This window comes from Eurypyga helias, unplaced genomic scaffold, assembly GCF_000690775.1.
Source record: "Eurypyga helias isolate BGI_N326 unplaced genomic scaffold, ASM69077v1 scaffold6929, whole genome shotgun sequence".
Taxonomy (NCBI): Eukaryota; Metazoa; Chordata; class Aves; order Eurypygiformes; family Eurypygidae; genus Eurypyga; species Eurypyga helias.
This window is the reverse complement of record NW_010273841.1, coordinates 81,169-106,021: the sequence shown is the minus strand read 5'-3', so window position 1 is coordinate 106,021 and position 24,853 is coordinate 81,169. Positions and strand designations below refer to the sequence as shown.

Sequence of the window (24,853 nt, the reverse complement as noted above, 5' to 3'; positions counted from 1 at the left end):
GCCATAGGATGGATGCCAGTGGCCACAGGTCCCATGCCAGCTGCTCCGCGTCAGGAGAGGAAGCGAAGCCAAGACTCTCTGATTGTGCTGAATGTGAGTGGCATCCAGTTCCAGACTTGGCTGGACACCTTAGAGCGCTACCCCGACACGCTGTTGGGCAGCTCGGAGCGGGACTTCTTCTACCACCCTGAGACACAGCAGTACTTTTTTGATCGGGACCCTGACATTTTCCGCCACATTCTCAACTTCTACCGTACCGGGAAGCTTCATTATCCCCGCCAGGAGTGCATCTCAGCTTACGATGAGGAGCTGGCCTTCTTTGGCATCATCCCGGAGATCATTGGCGACTGCTGTTACGAGGAGTACAAGGATCGCCGGCGTGAGAATGCTGAGCGCCTGCAGGATGATGCTGATCAGGATCATGCAGCTGAGAGCTCCCTGCCCTCCATGACAGCTCGGCAGAGGATGTGGCGGGCCTTTGAAAACCCACACACCAGTACACTAGCTCTGGTCTTCTACTATGTCACTGGTTTCTTCATTGCCGTCTCTGTTATTGCCAATGTGGTGGAGACGGTGCCCTGCGGGGTGAGCCCAGGTCGCATCAAAGAGCTGCCCTGTGGAGAGCGCTATGCCGTGGCTTTCTTCTGTCTGGATACTGCCTGTGTCATGATCTTCACAGTTGAATATCTTCTACGTCTGTTGGCGGCCCCTAGTCGCTACAAATTCGTGCGCAGTGTCATGAGTATCATTGATGTGGTCGCCATCATGCCGTATTACATTGGCCTGGTGATGACAGATAATGAGGATGTCAGTGGGGCTTTTGTGACACTACGAGTCTTTCGTGTCTTCAGGATCTTTAAGTTTTCCCGCCACTCACAGGGCCTGCGCATCCTGGGTTATACCCTGAAAAGTTGTGCCTCGGAGTTAGGCTTCCTTCTCTTCTCACTTACTATGGCCATCATCATCTTTGCCACAGTCATGTACTATGCAGAGAAAGGTTCATCAGCCAGCAAGTTCACCAGCATCCCTGCAGCCTTCTGGTACACCATTGTCACCATGACAACACTGGGGTAAGTGCAGCTGGTGTTTGGTTACAGCCAATGTTTCAAGTGTATTGGCATGAACGGAAAATACTCGATTTAAAAAAGTGCTGGTAGAAAAAATGTGAGGGAAAGTTTTTGTTACAGAACTTCATGAATACAACTCATCACTTCTTTCTAAATGTTTTACACATGCAAGAGAGTTAAAAGTGTTCCTGAAGTTAAAATAACCTAAATTCCAAAACCACAGATGGACTGGAAAAGTAAACAACAAAACAAAACAATCTTGAAACTGTTTGGGTCCTTTGCAATTTTCTCTAACATTTTATTTGGTTTTGGATAGTGAATTTGGAATATTTTATTAATATCTGTGAGTTCTCAGTGGAATTGTAATAGACTAATGTCTTTGCTGAAAGGACTTGTTACAGTGTTGCTGAAGTAGTGATAATTATAAGGACAACCCAAGTGCGATTTTTTAATTTGATCATACATCAAAGTATGGGGATCTGCCATTTTGTTTGAAGTGGTGTATTGATCTAGACTTGGATATTGAATTTGGTATTACAAAGTGATTTGTTTGCATGAAAATAAAACAGGTATTTTTTTAAAATGAGGTTTAAAAACCTTATTTTTTCACAAAAATTATTCCTGATGTTAAGACACTGGATAAACTTCCTTTGATTTCCCAGGACCTGCAACTTGTAAATGACAAGTGTCAAGCTACACTCACTGGTGACAGACTCTGGAAAATGATCTGAGGAAGTGTGAGAAATATGACAGATCAAGCATATGACTTAAAACATAGTTCTAATGGCAATATAAATTGTTCCAGAGAGTTAGGAGTTAAAAAATGACATTGTTGACATTAGACTCTAATGCAGTTTAGTGGAAAGATGGGAGATAATACTACTTTATGAAGTCTCTGATACCAGAGTCATATTGTATCAGCTGATTCTGTGCACCAAGTTGTAAAAAACATTTGTCTTGTCCTTATAACAGGGATTTAGAAGGTTGACTAATTTGGGAAGACAATGTTTTGGCCCTTTCCTAATTTTGAGCTGCAGAGTTTCATCTCCTTACAAACTTTCTAGATTTTTAATAATTATGGATATTAGAAGACAAACTTTTCACTTTCATGAAGACGAAGCCCATCATTTTATTAGTCAAACATTTTGCCACATCATGTTGGAACTATTGAGATTTATGAAAGATGTATAACTTTTAAATTTAACAAAATGAAAATACATTATTAAACTATTGTGAATAAGTTGATTTATTATGTGCAATTGGAATTTAGTTGGAAAATGCACATACAAAATATTGAAAAATATAAAAGGACTGTCTTATGCCACCATTTTTTACAGGGCTTTTATCTTCAGCATCATATAACAAATGAAGATAAATATAGGACATTGTAAATATTTGATAGTACTTGTAAGGGCAAGTGATGCTAAAAAGGACTGACAAGAGCTTTGGGGATTTTAATCTGCTTTTTGAGTTCCAGTTTTTTTTGGTTTTCATTTTCTTCTGGTAGTGACAAAGTGAAAGGACAGGTTAGCAGAAGGAACAAGTTATGCATGCTAACTAGTTTCATAGCCCTTAATTTTCAGATTCTGATACTTTTTTGCCACATATTTTAATTAGAACTGTGATGATTTCAACAAATTAGGTCCTAATAATTTACCAGTATTTAGAATGTGTAATTTTATTATAAAAGAGCAGGAGCTGGCCAGTGTTTTTCTTGTAATGAAAGGTGTTTTTTTGGTGGGTTGTTCTCACCGTTATGGATGGTTCAGGTAGTACTTGTCCATGGTACTGAACATAATTTGGTCTTCAATTTTATGCCCAGTTTGCAGTTGATTATGATGTGGTTATGGTATCTATTTGACCTAGATATGATTTATTTGATTCTTTAACCAAAAAAAAAAAAAAAGGACTATCATTCTATAGTTCCAGGTTTTCAGGTATTATTCTGAGTAAAATCTTCAAAAGTACTGTTGAGATATGAACATCTCATAGGCCTGAGAACCTATTTGCAAGTACCCAGCCATACAATATCTAGGTCCTGAGGATAAGATAAAGGGTTAAAAAGAATGGACTCAAGCTTGACTCCTTTTCTGAGGTAGTTTGCACAGAGAAAGTTTTGAGCAGGTTGTACCGAGATCTGAAGTTTCACCCTCTGAAGTTCAGATATGACAGGCATCATGAATTTCTGAGAGATTTTTAATCAATGCTTTAGCTAGATGGTGTCCTTTTTAATAACATCATGATAATCATATAAAGATTATGTTTAATTGTTAAATATATATGAATAATTAAAATAGAATTAACATAATAAAAGCTTTGTACTCTTTTTAGTTGATGGAATAATTACACAAAAGAGAGGGAAATTGCAAGGAAAAGCAGCAAGGGTCAGTGGAAGCTGATTGTAATTAGTATTGCTGCCTTTTCTCTGTACTAAAGCCTCTTGTCTGTTTACTAGTACAGAGCTCCTGTTCGTTTTCAATTTTAGTTCTACCTGAATTAGGGCTATATAAGTGGACAACAAAGTTAGATGAAGTCTTTATGTTTTAAATGACAGTAACACACAGCAGGTTATGTAAAATACTACAGAAATACGTGAAAGCTAATACCAAATATTAGGTTAACATAAAGTTGAGTTTTTGAGTCTTGGTGTCACTCTTATATTTTGCTAGATAGCAAGGGTATTGAGTATACGACCTTTGCGATTTGGGGAGTTATTATCTTGGAAGCAGAGCTATATTTCTCAGTTCTGCATGATTGCTGAGCAATTAAAGTGTCTTTAAAAACCATAGATTACATTTTCCTCTGCAGAGTGCCAGTGAATTCAAACTTTACTACATTTTAACCTCGAAGGATGTCCCAGCTATTAACTGTTCTTGACTGCTCAACTCAAGTAGTAGAGAGTCATACACAGAGATGTTCTATGAAAGAAATGAAAGAAACTGAAGAAAGGAGGATATGAAGAGAGAAAGAGCAAGTGAGGAAGAGAGAAAGGTGCAGAGAGAGAAGAGAGAGAGAGAAAGATGACTCTAGAATAACGGCATGCACTCTGCCAGAAACTCAGCTGTCTGATTTAAAATTTCAAATTAGTGTTTTGTCAGTATTAATTGTAGCAAAAGCAAAAGTAAAGTAGGGAACAGGGACAAGAAGAGGCAAGGAAAAAAAAAAGAAAGATGTCATAAACCAGTTTGTGGAGATTCAAGATAACAATGAAAACATAGAAATTAGGGGCATAAAGGTCAAAATCCAGGGTATTGTAAAACACAACAGAGGAAAAGGCTCAGGTCTATTGAATTGAATGACCCACTTTTGTCACTTTCTGCTGTCACCTTATAACATGATAATCTAAGAATTTTCCTTCTTCTATGCCAGTAGCCAGCAAATGAGTTCGAGTAGTTGGTAAGGTTTTGATGGTGTAAAAGTAATGTTTGTTTCCAAATCAGGCAGAGCTATAATGTAGTTTGTTTTATAAAGATATTATACTTTAAATAAGGAACACAGTGCTCTTCTGTGACTAGTTCTAAAGCAATCTCACTGCTATATTAAACTTCATTATTTATAGGCTTTTCAGTGGGGAGCTTTGTCAAGTCATACAATACTTTTGTAGATGAGCACTATACTTTATGAAGGGAAGCTTAAACACAGGACTCCTCATTTATTAACTTTTATTATATAAAAAAGAGTTGTGTCCTCCACAAAAGATAAAACAACTATTCATTTTCATTATTTGTTAATATAGCCTATAATGTATGAGGAATCCCATCTAAGATATATCAAATTCCCTGAAGACTTTATACTCTAACAGGTGACTGGATGTGACAACAGAAAGTCTCAAACAGTGAATAGGGAAATAGGGTGATGGATTTAATTTTCTTGCACATTCTGTTCTCTCCCATCTTCACTTCTTTTCCATTGTTTTAGCATCCCCATGGGTATATTCTATCTATTTATTTTCTTCACTTTTCTTTCCAACTGCCACTTTCCATAGCCTTCCCGTTTGGCGATTTCTCTGATGGCTTGGCACCATTCCTCCCTTGTTCAAGACAAGTTTAACGTTTGTATTAAAGATTCTTATGGCTTTATTTTTTTGCTTCTTTGTTCCAGATTCCTCATTCATCCTTCACCACTAGATTAAATCTTTCATTCATCATGATTGTCATTCATTTGACCTGAACTTTCCTCATAACAGGTTTTTTCTGACCTTTGTTTCATAGATTTTTTTTCTTATGAGCATCATAAAATTTCCACAGCATCACTTCTTTTCACAAATGCCAGACACATTATCTTTTTTTCCTTTTCTGACCATTGTGAGTGTGAGTTTCTTTTGGTCTCTGCGTACTAGTTTGAAAACATCCATCTCCTCAGAACTTGTATTAAAAAAATTGAGCTGAAAAAATAAGACAAGAGTACACAAAATAAAATTCTTGTTTTGTGAAAAATTTCATTATAAGTTTGGAATTACTCTTATTGTTAATATTACAAAAGTAAAGATTAGCAAAGTTGGAATATTATTTCTTTATCCACTACCTACATATTGGTTCATTCATTCATTTGTGTTTGATATTTTCAACCCTGTTTCAAATAACATTTTTCTGGCTTTGTATTCTTGTACACAACCTAGTGAATTTTGTATTTTACAAATGTGTTTGATGTCTCAATCTATTTTCTCTTCACAGCAGAGACGTTTAGCCTGAACAGTTAGAATACTATATAACAGAGGAGGGACAAAGTGTAGTGTAATCACCTTCAAAGCACATTACTAGGTATTCAAAAAGGGCTCCAGGGAGAATTTGAAATACTGAAAAGTAAGGGTCATTTGGATGGCAGTAAAAAAAACCAAAAACATTTTTTCTCTAATAAAAAGATTACTCAAACTCTATTGGGCTGGTTTTGACTTGGCAAACAACAGGAGTCATTATGTTCTTAGTTGCACTGGGGACCAGCTTTCCTCTTCAAAAAATCCTGAAGATATCTTAGAGGAACAAGAGTTAGCTTATTTCCCTCATTTTTCTCAAGCATGAATTTCCTTACTTCAGTTACGAAAAGCGTGAAGGTGATGCTTAACAAAAAGAACTTTCTGCTCTGAATCTAATTTATTTGCTCCTTTGGTGGAAACAGAATTTTGTTTCCATGTTGTTATTGTGAGTCAAGAATAAGAACAATGAGATTGGTGTGGGCCAGGATGTAGCAAAGAAATATGCTGACTTAGTGCAGCAGAAAAAATCGACTCAGAGAGTAACTATGACTATGGTGTCTGATCTATTAATTATGTGCTATCACTCAACTAATCCTCAATGAATGTTGTGATTTTAGTAAAACCCTTAAGTGATCGAATCCAAGAAGTTTAAACGGAGTGATGACAATCTGTACTTGACTCTCATGATTGTGCCTGTGTCTAAGAAGAAAAATTTGCAATATAAAAGCCAGATAAATCTATGAATACAGTATTAGAAATAGTGCTACTGTGCAAACAAATATGAAAATGTAAAATGTATTTCTGCACATGGGAACTTATAAATACTGCAAAAATAAAATAGTTATTCGCAGTAAGTTGAGAACATCTTGCAACTTCAAGGGGACAATTAACTTTTCAGACATTTGAAAGAAAGTCTAATGAACTACTCCTATTACTTGATTTTTACGCCATTATATTACAGTGGCAGCAGTTCATAATTTGCATCATAGTGAGGTAGTGAGAGAAGAATCTGGTTCACCAGGGGTTAAGTGGGTAGATTGTTCAAAATAGGGAATAAAAATTAGAAATACAGAAACAAAGTTTAGATTCAGCCTTATCAGGTTTCGTCACTTACCTGACAACAGAGCTGACAGATTGATGGAAAAGATTCTGTATATTTCTGTACCTATCATTTATTGAGCAATTGATGTGAGCACAGATTTTTGTGCAAGACATAGTCTTTAAAACATCTTTTTTCTGCATTGCTCATGCAGTGGAGGAAGGATTTTTAAATTTGTAGACAGTGTTTTGAAATGATAACTCTGTGCTACATCTCCCAGAACAGTAGTAGTTACCATGCTTGGACTTCGACCCCTGTCACAATTAGTAGCCTAAATTCTACCATTATTTCTTAAGTATTTTTTTTTCATGAAGCATATGATTTTGATCTTCCTGTGCACCTGGTAATATTTGATAATCCCCCTGTTAAGTAAAAAAGCTGTGGGCTTTGTTTTGCCAAAAAAAAAAAAATCCATTTTCACTGAAGTACAGTAAGAAATCGCATTATTTCAATAGCATAGACTTAAATAAATGTGAATCGAAATGAAATGCTAAATAATGCTTTTGACTAGAGCACCTGATGTGCAACAGGTGAAAATGTTCTGTAGAATAATACTGGATACAACTATTTACTCAAGTATCTGGTTTATGAAGGCTCAGATTTAAACATGAGCGCGTATGAAGATCATGTGACCGGTACATCAGTCCTAGAATATCATAGCTTCATTTAAAAAAAAAAAAAAATCCAGAAAGTTTCATCTCTATTATAATTCGAAGGAGACTGCACTCTTTTTCTCACACCAGTGTAGACACACCGGATGCATTATTAGCAGGCATGTCTTAATGTTCCCAGTCATCAGTACGGGGTTGCTACTACCATCAGTTCAGATTCTAGCAGTTAAGTGCATTTACAAAAGCTAACAACACATTGAAAGACCGCTAACTGTGTAAATATTAAAGGTTCAAAGATATTATTCGTATAAGCAATCATGTTCTTTGTGTATTTAGAAAACAGTTTCCTTTCTTACATTCCACTGCAAAGCATTGTTCCCTCCGTGTCTCAGGTCTCCATCCTGAACGTAAAAGCCTTTGGAGCTACTGTGTAAATGTACTTAATGAGGGCTTGATCCTGCACTGTTGTAGAAAATGGGAGGTTATCTAAAAACCTACAAAGATGTTTTTAGGATGAACAAAGTCAAATTTTGCATATTTAAAGTATTTAGGAACAGTGTTTTGCATTTCATCAACCTTTTTTCCAATTTCATCCATGTTACTGGTTTCTTTGATCTGGTTGGCTTAACAGTGAAGTCAGGTCTTACAGACAGAAATCTCCTGGGTTTATTAGTTTATAGAAGCTAAACATTGCAAGGAAGATTTTTAAAGGCATTTAGGTGTCTGAAGATGCAGATAGGCACCCAGCTTGAATTCTCAGAAGAGGCTTAGGTGCTTAGAAACACAAAGGAGAACAGCTGAAAGCAAGTAAGCTGAGAAGCTAGGTACCTAGTCACCTTAGAAAACAGTCTTACGTGCACAAGAATAACTGCTGGGATAAGTAGAGTACTGAACTGAGGTTGAGGGTATGTCCTACCCCTTTCAGAATCAAATGGATCTTAGAAGGGTTCAGGTCTTGTTAAAATACAATATGCCCTGTATTCACGTAACACTGTAGAGATGGAGCGTTGTGTGTATGGTACTCTTAGGAAAGAGGACTAAGTAATTCAAGGAAAAAAAAAAAAGTAGTATGACTGAAAGAGTGAAGTAAACATCCAGGAAAAACATATTTTTTGATCCCAATTTTCTTTCTGTGTTTTTCAAATCAACAGTTCAGCATGAAAATATGTGTAAGAAATGTGAGTTATGGCAGACAAATGTCATTAAATTAATGAAAACGTATTTAGAAACTGGCTGCAAAATTATAAGACAGTGTCAGGTAGGAGTTCTGAGTTCTTCAAATAAACATGCAACCTGAGGATTTTTTGGTTTCCATAGGTCTCCTATTTAGCTTATATAAAGTGAGTTTGTTAAAATGCTGATGTGTGGAAAGAAAAGGTAAACTGTAATTCTCAATTTTGACCACTGCAAATTCATCCCCTTCTCTGGTGTGCTGGCAAATATTTTTATTTTGTGTCTATTTGATTTTTTAAAGTATATTGTTTGTAGACTTAAGTAAGATGTTTGAGTAGTACATTGCCTGCATTTGCATTTTCTTTTTTGCTGTAATACAAGCTTTCTAAGCTTGGTGTATAGCTGTGCTGGTTGTATTTTACTTTAATCTGTGTTCCTAAATGAAACATCTTTAAATCACATTTCCCTGATTTTACTGGTTCTTTGTATTAGAAATTTTTTCTTGAGGTAAGCATCTTGTATCATGTTTCTTTCTCTTTGAGGAGACATTATGATTTGTGAGTTGACTCTTAACCAGATAGTGTCTAGCTCAGTTTGTACTAACTACCACTTGAACTAAAGCTTCATATAAAAAATTAAAAAATGAGGCAGAACTCCCAATATTAAGAACAATTCTGGTTTTTTTTTTCAAAATATGATAATAACATATGAACATTAAAAGAACAAGTGTTGTAAAATCTGTATCTGCATAAATAAATTTTGCTGTTTGATTATTGAAGACTCAGTTTCCTTAGATAGATAAAACTTCTTATGGTATAACAGACAATATAAACTTCTAGGAATTTAATTAGTCTGAGTACTTTGGTAAATTAAAATAAATTAGGCATATTCCTCTACAGTTTTAAATCACATTGGATAAAAAATAACTCTGAAACTCCATAAAAGTACTTATAATGATCTAACTTTATGATAATATATTACATGTTCTGATTAATTATTATTTTACAAAAATAATATTTTGAGGTCCAACCCAACTTCCTTCAAATATGTACCCAGAGACATGGGGTTTTTTGCACTGGTAATTGGCAGATTCTCAAAGTATTTTGGCTGATGCACAGGGAACAGTCTTTCAAGTTATCACTTGCAGACTTGGCTATCCAGGCATTCCTTGTAAATGGCTGAGAGTCAGACTGTGAGGTTGTGAAGGACGTAATTTAACATTGTGTATTAGCTCATAGTCTGAAAGTGTCTGCTGCATCCTAACTCATTGCTTCTTTCAGTAAGATGAACCAAGAGTCTTCTGTTTGAGACCGTACGTGATGTGAGTAGGATCCTTAACTTTCCATTGTTGTTACTGTTCATCTCCCCCTTTTTTTATAACCCGAAAGGGAAATTTTATTACTGTGTTAGTGGCCTTACTTTCAGTTTCTGCAACTTTCATCTCTCCCACTTTCAGGCAGTTAACAATTCCCTGAGCATCCTTATCAGCTATGGACAGCAACTACTGCACTGTGCAGGGTTGCTTAGGAACAAAATTGATGCTCTTTGACACGGTGGATTACAGCCGCAACATGCTGGTCCCCAAACTCTCCTGCTTCCCACAGAGGAATGAAAAGCAGAGAGGTTGAAGATGCTTTCCAAATCTGACTGTGAAGAGGGTATACACTTTTTTTGTTTTAGGGTATCTAAACACTTCATAGTTGGTAAATAGCACGTTAAGAATTGTGGCCTTTCTATTCAAAGCATGGCAGTACCAAAAAAACTTTAGTAACAACTTTTTTTAACAGCAACTTTGTAATTTCAATAGTATGGTATCTTGTATGAATTACAGAATTGAGAATTTTTAGCTTTTCTAAGCTTTTTTCTTTGGCTTTGGTTATTGATGCATTTGTTTAAATCAGTTGATCAAATCCATGTTGAGACATGGGTATCAAGGACTAGGGACGGGCAGAACTAGACGGGCAGAACTAGAAAAACAGTATATACAGTACAGTATATGTATTCTCATACACCTAATAAAGGCTAGAGAATTTATAGGTGAAGCTATTTCTTGTGTTTTATTGAGATGTATTTATATAAAATGAAACTTTGAACATTGGCATTGTGAACTACAGTGATTGAGAATTTAGTTAGTATTTACCTTTTTGGCACCTGGATAGAAAACTTCAAAGAATACAAATTGAAGCTTCCCCACAGACAGATAATTTGCAGTAAATCTATCCACAGGCTGGCTTAATGATTTGACAAGCTCAGTATTAGTTATTTTCCAAGTGAAAGGGAAGCTCAAGTTTTATCTGATTTCATTGTGAACACAGTAATCAACCTATAGGATGTTAATCAGTGTCAAAAGGTGCTGAGTTTTACAGGTAAATATTATAAAGCAAGCTCCTTACAAAAAAGCCCCTGTGTAATATTTGATACTTATGCTATCCTTTGACCATGTACTGTTTCTGGCACCTCTCTCCCTTCACCCCATGTCGATCAGATCATTGCAGAAATGGTAGCTGCTGATAAACTGCAACCATTCTCATTCTTTTAACCTACAGTTTCTTTCCTTCTCAGGCCCAAAACTTTTGAAATTTAATGCACAAAGTCATTCATGAGAGAAGCAATGTTGCTAGTCATGCTGGTGAGCCCTTCAGCATGGTTCATTGAGCTTCTTGCTGTACCGGCAGAGCTGTGACAGCCTCCTCCCTCCTCTGGGGACAAGCACAGCTGCAGACCGCAGATGATTCTGACTGGTTGTGCCTGGCACACACGACAATTGATTTTAAAATACAGACACCTTTGTACAGCCCTTCACACATGTAAGACAAAAACCTAGTTGTGAGAGGGGGAGATAAGAACCAGGTTTTTTTCAGGTCTCTAGGAGAAGATAGAAAAGAGTGCCTGGAGTGAACTGCACAAATGCCTTTGGTGCAACTGCCTTTTGACCACAGTCTGCCCCAGCTCTCTTCACACCATGAGTACAGCATGATGTCTGTCAGGCTGAGATCCATGGAGTAGGTTTACAATAGGTTTGGACATGCAGTAGGAAAGACGTTTTGGGGTTTGCAACACTTTTCAATGTAGCCACCACATTTAGTGTGCACTGTTTGCTACATCTTTGCAAACAAATTAAGTAAATAAAGAGAAAAGTGCTAGATGATGTGGAATACTGGACAGGACAATGGTTTGAACTATGGATTTGGATCCATGTAAGTGAATTTGAGAGATAGTCATATCAAAAGGCTGAAAACAGGTTGGTTCATCTCTTTAGTGTCAGTGGTGTTATCTTCTGCCTTAATATACTTTCCAATACCTATTTTCCAGCTCACTAGCTATACTCAGAAGCTCCTTTGTTTTCAAAGCAAACAAATCCAAATACAGGAGAAAGGTTTCCTTAAATAAGCCTTTCATGTTGTCTGTATACAGTTCTTTCCCTGGTCTCTATTTGTGTGGAAGAATATAGCTATAGAATTTATAGATTTTATCTATCTTAGGTGTGTGAGTTTTTAAAGGAGATAATCAGGACATACAACTCTTTTAAAGGAGACAGGTAGGACATCCTGTTTTTTTAAGGGAGACAATCAGGACATACTGTATAATAGAATTATTATAGAAGAATCTGGAGGTGGAATTCAAACTTATTTCTGTGCCAGTTGCTTACCAACTCTGGGAGGTATTTATAAGCCTTAACTTACTCCTCCAAAAGTTAAATCCTTGTGAACTAGTCATCCTTGCCTTACTTAGGAGGTAATGAAGAGAAACAGGCTTCTGGAGATACGTGTTCCTCTGTGCTGAGATAAATGAAATTTATTATTATTAGCAGAGACTTAAATATTTAATATAAAGTGAAATGGATGGGATAAGTCCCAGCCTCCATTTCTAGCTGGTTTGGTCTAGTCTCCTTGCTCCCAGTTATATAACTCTGAAAGGCCTATAACATACTCTTTTCAAAGAACATAGCAGAGTACGTGCTTGGGACTTGATGACAATTCCCACTTTATCAAAAAGGCAATGTGCCTGCTACATTTAAACACAAAATAGTCTTGTTTTGTGTAACCATCAAGACCACTTCAGTGCTTTTGCCGGTCTTTTATCCTTTTCCAAACAACACACACATGCAAAACTTAATTCTGAAAGAAAATTAAGGAGTTTTAATGTTTCTGCTTGTTTAAAATAAACCTCTAGAAAACTGAAAGAAGCATTTAAATAAGTATCCACTGTAATTTTCTTCAGGAAAGAAGTAATTCTTCAAATTGTAATGCTTTTGAATTAAGATATGGAGAGCTTAAATAACTCCACTTTGGAGGGTTGTAAACTGTACCCATGCTTCTGAGTTGGAAACCTTAAGACTGATTCATGTTAGTCTTGTTAACTCTTTCACCTCCATCCAATTTTAAAGTTCCCCAGTGGAGAGAAGGTGTCAGGCATATTCCCCCATGCCATTATTCTAGTGTCTTCCGTGAAGTGTCAGAGCTCTATACTGCAGTTAGGCATGGCCAATGCATAGCTCTGAAGCAGACTGAAAATCTTACAGGCACACTAAAATAAATTTCAGCGGGGACACTCTCCTCATTGCAGTATTCATTTTCATATTTAATTCAAGCTAAAAATTACCATTTTCTCTAAAGCTGCCTCCAGACTGGAGCACTGCAGAAGCTTGAGGGCCATGAGAGATGATTATGGTCAAAACTGCTTCAGAGTTTATGTCTTTCTCATTTACGTTTTGAACATTGTTCACTTCCCTGCAAATCATACCAATCTCTCTGGTGAGGAAATTCTGTAATTTGGTATGAAATCCTGTTATCAACGATGATTTGGTTTAACTCATTTTAGTTCATCTTCATGTTCTGCTTTTCCAGAGCAGCAAATCTCAAATTTACCATCTAGTACGTTCTATACTAGTGTGAAATAACTACATTTCCTTTAGTATATTTCTCTTTTGTGTAAGATTTCATTAAATTATATTCCTTTATGCATTAAATTGCATATTAAGCTTTTTTGAGTTGAAGAAATTGAAGAAGAAATGGTATTTCTTCTTTTTTTTTTTTTTTTTTCACTCAGCTAAGCAGCTTTATCATAAAATTCCAAACAAATTCTAAAGCAAGAAACCACTGCATCATTACAGAAAATTTGCTTCTCTTTTGAGGGTCAACAGTGGTTATTTCATAATTTTGGGAAATTAATTCTGAATTTATTGTATTTTAAATATAGTGCTCCTCCTATTTGCTGTTCAAATAAACGCCTTTAAGAAGCTTGGAGAGTGATGATGTAGGTGGGAGACAATGTAGGCTCTCTCTTAAGCTTCTTGCTTAATTCTAAATTGTCCTTGGAACAAGTCCTTATATGAAAGCATATGCCAGCCACTTTTCCACTGTCTTAAGAAACAAATGAAGAACAGGGACCCATGAAACATGTCTGCAGAGAAATTATTTACCTAAAACTAGTTTGCTTGAGAGAAATAGCTGAAGACAGCTTTAGAAATCTGAAACGCTAGTCCTTCAAGAGGGCAACCTGATAGTGGCTGATGTTCTGTGCCGGGTGCGGTGGTGGGATGTGAGGTGGTGGGATGTGAGGTGAGAGAGAGAGATGATGCAGAATTCTTTCTGGATCTCAACAAGAAAAGCCCAAAAACAAATGTCTATTTTAATGATATAGAGTAAAAGAGGAATATAGATAGTAAATCTTATGTCCCTTCAGATGCTGATAACCATGCATTTGTGTAGCATTGGATGGATGTGACCCTGTCCATGATGAGAAGATCCTCCTTTTTGGTCCTTTGTGCTATTATATAATTTATTTTCTTTACAATAAGACACAGTTCATAAAGGATGTTCTCAGGAGAGCTTCTTGCTGCACTTTTGGATGAAGACAAGTCACAGAGGTGGATTCATCACCAGTACTTGGTTGCCTGCAAGTTCTTTTGTCAGAAAAACCTGATCAGGTTTATCCTTTGGACAAGGTATCCTTCGGCCAAGTCAGCACAGGACAGCCTGAAGGCCAGGATGGGTATGTAGCACAGGCCTGCTGTGCTTACTCAGTTTCACTTTTCCATGGATCACTAATTCCAAGTACTGTGGTGTCCCAGTGAGGTTCACTATGCCAGGTTTAGGGCATGAGGTAGAAGAGCAAAATACTTGTTCACAAGTTTTTGGTACTATAGAATAGGAGTTGGTGGATTACTGATTCTGTTTACCGAATTTGATCAGAGAATTATAAAAAACTGACAAAAACTTCTGCAATCAGACTAAGATAATATCAGGATAAGGTGAATATGTTCAAATAAATCTCTAAAACTTTTTCCAAAAAACCCCTCATATTTCTTATAGAAGTTTCACAATAAAAATCAAGAGCTCTTGCCATGTAAGGTAATAGAAAATTCATATGGCAATCTTTAGACTTTTTTCTTAAGTGAGACTTTGATAAAAGCAAAACATAGCTGGAAAATGCAATGTATTAATTTCCTGTTTCCAAATGTCTATGAATGAAAACCACTTATTTTTCATGCATTTTTGTTAGAAATATAGAACAAAAATTCAAAACATGCACATTTGGATTGTTTGATCTGAGTCTTTTCTGGGATTTCTGTTCAAAGCAATTCTGACTTTTCATCCATACATGGAGTGGAGCATATTTTTAAGAAACAATGCTGTGAGAGAACAATCTAATCTTATGATGAAAGGCCACGTTCCAGCCATTACTGTTCCATTCTTTTTTGACTGAAAAAACCCCAATTAGAAAAATTACTGGTAAATATGCACCAATATACATAAAATGGAAAAGATACAAGATGTGCCTTGGGAAGTCCTTAAGATGAAGTATCACTGTATCCTTACTACTGCTTATGTCCTACCCATGTCATTTGCTTCTTGGCTAAATGGCTCCTTCATCTCGCCCTCTAACATTCTCAGTTAATGGAAATGACTTAACTGTAGGTTAGATCAGGCTTAGATTAGGGAAGTAAACCGGTTTATACTTTTTTCCTAAATTCTTTCAAAGAACTGTGGGCAATGGATATTTGATAGCTATTCTTAAGTAGCAAAGATTCAGAGAGTCCAAGAATATCATAGTGCTTCAAAACTGTGCAAATAGAAAAACAGCTGCTGTAAACTCACAGTTATTTCTTACATCTCTGTTTTGTTCAGCTATTTATATAATCAAAGTTTGTAATCTACAAGGTGATGAGAACTTACGTCAGCTTCAAAACACTTAAACTTAATAAGCATTTCAATGGAAGATGAAGAAATGCTGCAGCACCTGGAAGTGCTGAATGCCTTGCAGGGTTTAGTATATTCACTTGATCCAAAGCCCATGGACATCAATTAGACACTTGGATTTGACCTGAGAGGACTTTGCATCAAGCATGTGTATGAACAACTCTAGCAAGATATTGACCAGGACAACAATGACTTATTTGAATTATCTCAAACTGTAAGGATTTAAACCAAACTCCATGGCAGTGTAACAGGGATTCTTGTAATACATGTATTGGTATCCTTATTTTATACAGAGATAAGGTGAAAAAAGCAAAAGATGGAGTTTAGCTGTGTTTCTTGAAGCATAGTTTCATCATCAGAAAAACAGTGCAATAATAGATTCCAACTTCTGATGTAACAGGTTTCTTCTGTTCCAGTTTATCAAGAGGAAACTATGGGAAGCAAGTAATACAACATCTCCTCTGGTAAGATGGAGGTTGAGTCATACATTTCACAGAAAATTGGTCATAATCAACACTGAAGTAGGGAATTTGCTCAGAGTTTCTTACAGATAAAAGGGAAAGAAGTTGGCATATTTTTTTCCTTAGCTTACCAAAGTCTTTTTAACTCACAGAAACTTTCAGGCAACCTTGAAAGGATATCACACATTAATACCATCAGAGAACATGACAGCCAGAGTCTGTCTGTCTGACAGCCAGAGTCTAATTTTGGACTGGTAAAAATGTGCTATTTAGAGCAATAAAGGTTTTATCTGTTGGTTGATCTGTTTACGAAAATAGTTGGTGAAAAATGTGCCATATACTGTATCTCCTCATTATCCTGCAGGTGTAAAGGACTTTTAAACTGATAGCTCTTTCTGTATTTGGGATTTTCCTGCTTAACTATATTAGGATAAGGTTATATATAAAACGAGCATAAAGGAAAAATACTCAGTTCCCTAACAAGAAGCTGTCAAACAATCAGTTAAAATGAATGGCTGGCTAAGACCCATATGTATCAACAGCACAATGATTACTATATGCACTTCTATGCTTGCTTGCCTTTCCACATTAAAATTTTACACATCGAAATCCATCTCTCCCAGTGAGAAGGCCCACACTTTCTGAGTGTGGCCATACATGATGGCCATTAGCTAAATAATTTGTTTAATGAAAAGCAAATAAACTTGTAGGGTTTTTTTTTGTGGGGGTTTTTTTGGGTTTGGTTTTTTTTTTTTTTTTCTGATGTGGACATGAATGTCAATACTCTAAAAATCCTGGAAGGACTGAGGCAGAGTAGGTTTTATTCTTAGGTTTTATTCCATTTAAGAGCATGTTGCAGCTTTGTTGGAATGGATGCACTGCATGAGTGACTTTATGCATATTCACAACTCTTTCTTGGAAGGAAATGGCTTATTAAACAGTAATCATATAGCATGTGTAAATGAGTTTTGTGGATAAACACATATGTTTATCCTCATTGCCTGACATGGGTTGTTGACTAAAAAAGTTTTTCTGATGGCATTTACTCTTCCAGGAATTTTACCAATCATCTCATGTCTGATTCCTTTTATGCCTGAGAAACTATTTTGTCTTATATCTTATATAAATGATGCTGAATTTTCTCTATTTCTCTTTAATCACATACTTGAAGAAAAAGAGAGCAGAATTCAGGAATGTCTAAATATTAGCCTAGGTGAGATGCTCAAATGTATATGTCTACTTTGAGGTCAGCTAACTAACACTAACTCTCATGCAAAACCCTACATGCACACACCAAAAGTGTATTCACTTTCTACTTGAATCCCATTCCAGGACAGCAAAGTGAAATGACCATGATGTCAGAGCTATGAATTCTTTTTCTTTTTTCTTTTTTTTTTCCCCCCCCTTCTGATTTGGGGTCCTGTTTTATGTAATGATATAATGAAATTTAACTGCTCCTTATTCCATTTTAAAGGTTCTTTCCCCAAGATGCTTTTTCCTAATGACATTGTCCATTCAGAATGACACTGTCTTTTTCAGGAGCAAGGGTGCAGAATATATTGAACCGGTCACCTCAGAAAAACTTCGTACCCATATTCTCTTGAGTCATTATGGTTATATTACAATAGCCTCTGTACATGTCTTTAAATAGTCCTGGGTAAACATTTTTATGCTAATTGAACAGTAAGAGGGAAAACATACAAAATTTACAGCATTTAAATCTTCCAAACATGATAGTGTGTTTAATAAATGGTGGAAAACACAGCTGAAATAGTCCAAGACATAAAATATTTCTAGAAAAAAAAAAAAAGATTTAGAGGAGTATTGTGTAACTGTACTACAAAGTAGTGAAATAAAATGAGAGAACCTACAGTAAATAAAACTAAATAAATGTGCATATTGAACACTACATCTTAAGATAAAAAAGGCCACTAGAAACTACAGGGGAAACTATACTTAATGTGTTTGAAAAATACTGGTAAATATTTTGTCTTCCTAAATTTAGAAGTAATTTGATGCTAGTTTCTTTTAATTTGTGAAGTCTTATTGATCTAATACAAAAAAAAAAAGAAGGAATATCTTTCATGTGTGCATTTTTTTCTAAGCAGCAATATAGATAAATGGGTGGAAAAATTACTCATTTCTACCATCATTTGGGTTTGGAGGCAAAGCCTACAGGAGCTAATGGAAAGGCTTTAATTTTCTTCAGGAGACTTTAGATCAGTATTATAGTTATGTCTTACAGTATATAATCTAACATTTCTATGTCATTAGTTCATAAGCCTCAAAAAACTCATTCCAATGGGGACTGGAGTGTTGGATTTTTCCCACATGAAATTCAAAGTTTCTTACCAGAAAGGAAGGCAACTCTCTCATGATAGACTAGCGGAAATGTTAATGAAAGCTGGAAACACAGAAAATCTTTTGCTTTTAAAATGTTAAATGTGTCATGGAAAGGTTTACTTACTTTATGTAATCCACTCTAAAATGTGTGTCTCAGCCGTCAGGTTGGAACATATCAATGTGTAAAAAATGCAATTACTCTTCAGGGCTGAGGCAGACTCTAATAGTTAGGTGCTGTGCAAGCTTCTGAGACTAGACACCATGACGATTTTGTAGGCATCTCATTAATGAATTGTAGCACTGCAGCATGCTCTGCTTTACTCATTTATTGAAGAGATAATGGGAAATAACCGGTTTCTTTGTGAAGTCATAAATAATATGACAGAAGGATATTAAATGCACTGAGATGTGACAGAAAAGCTAAAAACTTGTGGGGTTTAGTATTTTATGGTGCCAGTCCTTTTTTACCAGTACATGTAAAACCAACAGATATGTTTTAGCGGGTTTTGTTGACAATTATCCATTTCGTATGCTAGGTACTGAAATGTGGGTGTCAAATCATAAAGAGTATCCCAGTTTTTCTATTTTTCAGTAACATTGAGAAGTTACTAAAGAATAAATCTTCCTTTTTTTTGTTTGTTTCTTTACATCTTTTTCCATTTTTGTTTTATACAGAGGTAGTCTTTCTCTATTGTTAAATTCCTGTTATAAAATTCTAGTTCTACAAAGTATGAACATGTCTGACATTTACTCTGTGCAACCTTTGTTCCCAGTGGAAGTCCTATCCTGAAACTGCATGCAAACATACACATAAAGTCCACCATGGCTTCTCAGAACTTTGCACACTTAATTAAAATAAAAGCTAGCTTTTTTCCCCTCTCTGTGTGTGGCTCAACTAAAGAGAGAAAAATGTGTTTTATTCTGGAGTTCAGACATAGCACTGAGATCCAGATAGAGGTAACACTGTCCTCTCCTGTGTTCTTTTCACTAAGAGATTTATCGTGCAATATGCTGCAAACCTCCACAGAGACTGGGGTGGTTAAAGAAGTAGCAATCTCATTGCTACTTCTGGGAATATTTCTGAGTAGTAGGACCCCACAGTTCTTTACCCTAGGCTTGACTCAACATGTAGCACAAAGCTAGTATAGAAGACAGAGCTCCATGGTGATGCAGCCAGTTCTATTGAGATTTCTATACCCTCTTCACCTTCACAGTACCCAAGCATCTTATTGTAAACATACTTCTACAAGTTGAGCAAATAATTTTTCCTTCAGCGACAGGAGCTCCTTCAAGGTTGGTCGTTTAGACATTGTTGCAGCAGGCACGTGTTGATCAAATGTGTGGATCTCAGACACTATGCAAGTGCGAATTCTGTCTATGCAAAGCATTTTATGGTTTTATAGCATCCATTACCACATCATCAAGACTAAGCTCATCTTCTGAAGCACGAACTTTTTATTGGAGGAATTCCAAGCATTCTCCTAAGGGGTGCCAAGCCTAGTTGCTTGTTTATCCCACTTACATCAGTTTTACCATAGTATAAATCCATTGTTTCATGAGCTACTCCTAGTTTACAGTAATGTGAAAACAGAGCGAGGCCTGATCTGTCACACGTAGTGCTGCCAGCAAAGTACATTTTTAATTCTTTTGAAGTGAAGCAATTCTGTTGTGATTCAAGTGAGATACATGTAAAAATACAGGGTTAGAAACAATTTTCATCAACCATTCCAACTGTTATCTGATGCTTATTATTGCAACTTGAAATTTCTGTTCAGGGCCAACAGTGCCATAATGGGTTTCGCTGAGCAATGGAGTGGTGACTTGGTGGTCCATACTACACTTGTGAAAAACAAACTTTCACCTACAATTGTTCAAATAATGTAGAAAACAATGGATAAAACATCACAGTTCTGGAAAAAACAAATTATGGACAGTCTTTCTCATAAATTTTAGGAAACTACATAATATTTGATCTGGAAGTATAGCAGGTGAGACACACCCATGTTGTGAACATACATAGCGAAAGGGACAATTTATTGTTCCTGAAGGTATATGTCCATTTCCACTAGCTGTTTGTGCTGGTTTCAGGCAGGAAAGAGCTGCTTTTCTTCACAGTGTGGATGGCTGGTCCAGAGCAGCAGAGGGAGTGTTTCCCTAGGGAGTGTTTCAATCCATGGTATGATGTTCAGGGCACATGTGCAGTTCTGAGGTGGGAAGTGGCCAGTGGGCGGGAGGGGGTGGGTCGTTGAGGCTTTTGCTAGCTTCTTAGCTTGGTGGTTAACTCCTTTGATAGCAGCTTGGTGAGGTTGTTCACAGTTTGGTGGTATCATTCGTGAGTGGGCTGGGGAGTCAGCTGGCTTTTCCTGGTTATGTTGTTTCTTGGGCTCTGGCTCTTACCTCTCAGGATCTGGTAATGTGTTGATAGGCGGGTGATGATCAATTGTATCATATGTTTTATTTTTTATTATTTTAATTACTTGGGTTTAGTAGTATTGTTCGTATTTATAGTATCACTATAATTTTCATTTTTATTCAATTATTAAATATTTCTTACCTTAACTTTTACAAGCTTTCTTGTCTTTGACTCTGCTCCTCCACTCGGGGAGGGAGGTGAGTGAGCAGCTGCGTGGTACTTTACTGCTAGCTGAGGTTAAACCATGACATTTTTTCATAGGGACTATTGTTATGACTGAATTTTTTGTATTTGCACATTTTGGGAAAAAACAAAACAAAACCCACAAAAAACAAATGAATGATTCTCTTGAAATGTCAGTTCTTCAAGTGAGAAAACTATGGCTATCTTGCATGAAATATTCTACTTTTTGAAAAGTTACCAAGAAGTTACATCTTGAATCTATTATTTATATAATCAATTGAAAGACTTGGGATGCAACCTGGAGGCCTAATTCTGATACCGTTAAGTCTTTGTACCTCTCTTTTTCAAACTGATTTTGAGTTCTCCAAGACAGAGAGCCTTTAGCAAATTACTTCTATCAGCAATCCACTCAATTAAACAGCCACACATGGATAATCAAGGATAGTAAATGGAGACCCTTGCTTGGAGTTTCAAACAAAAGAGGTAATAGATTGGATCACTGCTGTATTTTGCCACGGGTGGTTTGTGGTAGAATAATCCTGCTTTCATTATTTTCCATGTTTAATACTGTTACAAGCTATTTCAACTACATTTCTAAATACTATGTTTCAGAAAGAATGTGCCTAACATAATTTGGTAAATTTTAGGTCAATTTTTCTTGAATATAATACTGGATATATAGTAGCATACCACATAACAGTTCTAATTATCAAAAGTAACAGATGTTCATTAATCACATCAAGTATTCAGCATATTTTTAATATACAGTTTGCCTCTTCATTCTTCTGAGATAGTAGTTATAGACCAAGATAGCCAATATTCACACTGCTGCGTAGCTTAATCTAATTTCCTCTGAGCAGTTATAGGTTTTGAATAAGCTGATTAAAAAAAGAGGATAAAACCTTATTTTGTATGACAAACTTCACTATAGCTTAAAAGGCATGAAGTACATAGCCTGTCTCAAGCATTTGCTTGTTCAAATGCAGAGGAGATCTTTCTGTTTTTTATATATATATATATATGATGTATTAGAAATTCAATACACACTTTCAACCCATGAACCGCTTTGTAAAGAGAATTGTAAAATAATAAAGGTTAATTTTAAAATTCAGTTAAAAAAAAAGTTACACTAATATTTTCTCAGTTATGTGTAGCACACAACTTGAGCAAAAAGGGTCTAAGACTGTTACTAATTAGGCTGATCATCCAAATGACAGGACCAGGAAGAAATCTGATTTTCAGGTGATATATCCTTGTGAGTCTCTGTTTTTTGTCTAGTGCACGTTTTTCACATTGTATAAATATTTTATGGAAAAGGTCCCTAATTACAAAGTCTTCCTCATTCCCTTTCTAGGGCAGAATTTTTCTGTCAGAAGAGCCTGGTCTGATGGGAGGAGAACACAGATGTATTGCTTTACAGGATCTTAATTTAAAGAGTGTTCTCAATTAATGTTCCTAAAGGGTGACATATCTTCCCACCCATAAGTGTTGTCTATTCCTTGCAAAACAACTAAGACCTTTGCTATTTTTTTTTTCCTGAAAAGCTTTTAGTTCCCCATGCAACTATCTTCAGAAGACTATACTGTTAGATACCTGGCCCTTTCTGAAAAAAAGAAACCCAACATGTACAAGGTGCATCAAAGCTAATTTAGTGCCTATTTGAATTTTTCTTCTCTACACACTTTAGTTTCTATTAAAAATGTGCAATATACAATTTATACCAAAATTTGCCCAGAAAAGTTGTGGATGCCCCATCCCTGGCAGTCTTTAAGGCCAGGCTGGATGAGGCGTTGAGCAACCTGGTCTAGTGCAAGGTGTCCCTGCCCATGGCAGGGCGGCTGGAACTAGATCTTTAAGATCCCTTCCAACTGTAACCCTTCTATGATTCTATGATAAATACTTATAGCCCATATAGCTGTGTGTTTGTACATATGTATACACACATATAAACATACACACACATAGAATATAAATGTAGTATAGATAATCATATAACTAAAAGCTATATGCAATTGTAACATATATTTTAATAACATATATATACTTCAGTATGTACAAGTTTATTCAAATCTTGAAAAGTACTGCAGCCCATTTTTGACTCTGCATCTTATTTTTCTCTGCTACAGAAACATCTTCTTTTTTTGAGTGTTTTATTTTTGCCCCACTTCATTTCAGTAAGAATTATTGCACATGTAAAGGCTCAAAATGTAAAGGTCTCTGTCTCCAGATTCTGACTCAGACACCAGCAAAACAGTAACGTCTTTACCTTGAACCTCTCTCTTTTATTTAAAAAATTGGCAGGGAGCCCAGAAGTTTTTTTCATCAAAGGCATGTTCACAATTTTTAGCCTACTTTCATGCTAATTTGTTCTTGTAATCATAAAATTAATCAAACTCTTTTCCATTGTTTAAAACTAAAGATAACATTTTTACAAAATCACTTCAGAATATTTTGAATATAAATTAAGTTGAGTATTAATGACAGAAAAATAATTACAGGTAAAGTTGTGTCCTTTATGCAAATGGTGAGTAAATTAGTGGCTGATTGAAAGCCCATTAAGGATCCTGTTGACTTCAGAGAGTTATGGATTATGTCTCAATAAAGAATCTCCACTAGAAAAAGGCCTCAAAAGAGAGGAAAAAGTAAGTATCTTTAGAAGTATAAATTGCATCACAGTCCAATCTTCATCCATAGTAATGAATAGATTTGGTCAAAACTTTTGAAAAAAAAAGTCTTGAAAATGATTGATAAAACAGGACTTCTTGATCTAAATTTCTCTTTAAAATTTTCTTGTCCTTGTGAATTTTTTAGTCCAAAACATGCATTTCCAGAAATGCTTTTTTTTTCACAGGTAGCTTGTGTATAAGGTCTTTGTCTTTATATCTTCATCTTTATTATTGCTTTCTGGCATTCTGTGTAAAATCAAAATGGAGCTGAGCATGGAAAATCGGTTCTGGAAAATTCAAAATAGAAAACCCTTGCCAGATGCTATAATGTTCCCAAATTCTTGGAAGGAAAAGAACCAAGTAATTTCAGAACAAGAATTCAAGACCTGTAAGTATAATTGAAAGTTAAGTTACATGAAGGAGCATTTTTACTATGACATGGAAGATCCAGGAGGATTTGAAAGTTGTTGATATTCTTCCCTTGCTGGCATGAACCTGGGAGGAGACGAGGCTCTGTGCATGTGAGCAGGGAAAGGTAACAAAAGGGAAGGCATCACCAGGTGGTGCTCTTGTCTGCCGTGGGTCAAGTTCCTGTCCTTCCTGTGTGAGCATGTGTTTAGCCTGTCCTTCCTGTGTGAGCATGTGTTTAGTTTTGGGAAGACATGAAGGATTGTTTTAGTTTGGGTTTATGTGTGAAGAAAGTTCCAATTTTCTATTGGTTTCTAATCAGCAAATGTCCCCAAGAAGAATTCACTTTCCAGAAGCCACTCAACAGGCTTGAAGTTCAGGGTGGAAGAAAAAAAATATTTGCAGAGTATATAATTACATTTATTTCAGCAAGGAATAGTATTTTTCTCCAGCTAAATGAGGAGAAAATGCTAAAAAGTAACATTGGTTTTGGTGGAAGGAACAATGGGATCCTAAGGTATGGGTCTGTTTTTA

At 36.0% G+C, this 24,853-nt stretch overlaps 1 protein-coding gene across 1 annotated transcript; it reads left to right on the top strand.

Moving 5' to 3' along the window:
- Nucleotides 1-3: 3 nt before the first annotated feature.
- Nucleotides 4-1,074, top strand: LOC104515584 (potassium voltage-gated channel subfamily D member 2; the record flags this gene model as incomplete). The annotated part of the gene is made up of 1 exon (XM_010159611.1): nt 4-1,074. A coding segment is annotated over one exon (1,071 nt), but the record flags the coding sequence as incomplete, so codon positions are not given.
- Nucleotides 1,075-24,853: the final 23,779 nt, after the last annotated feature.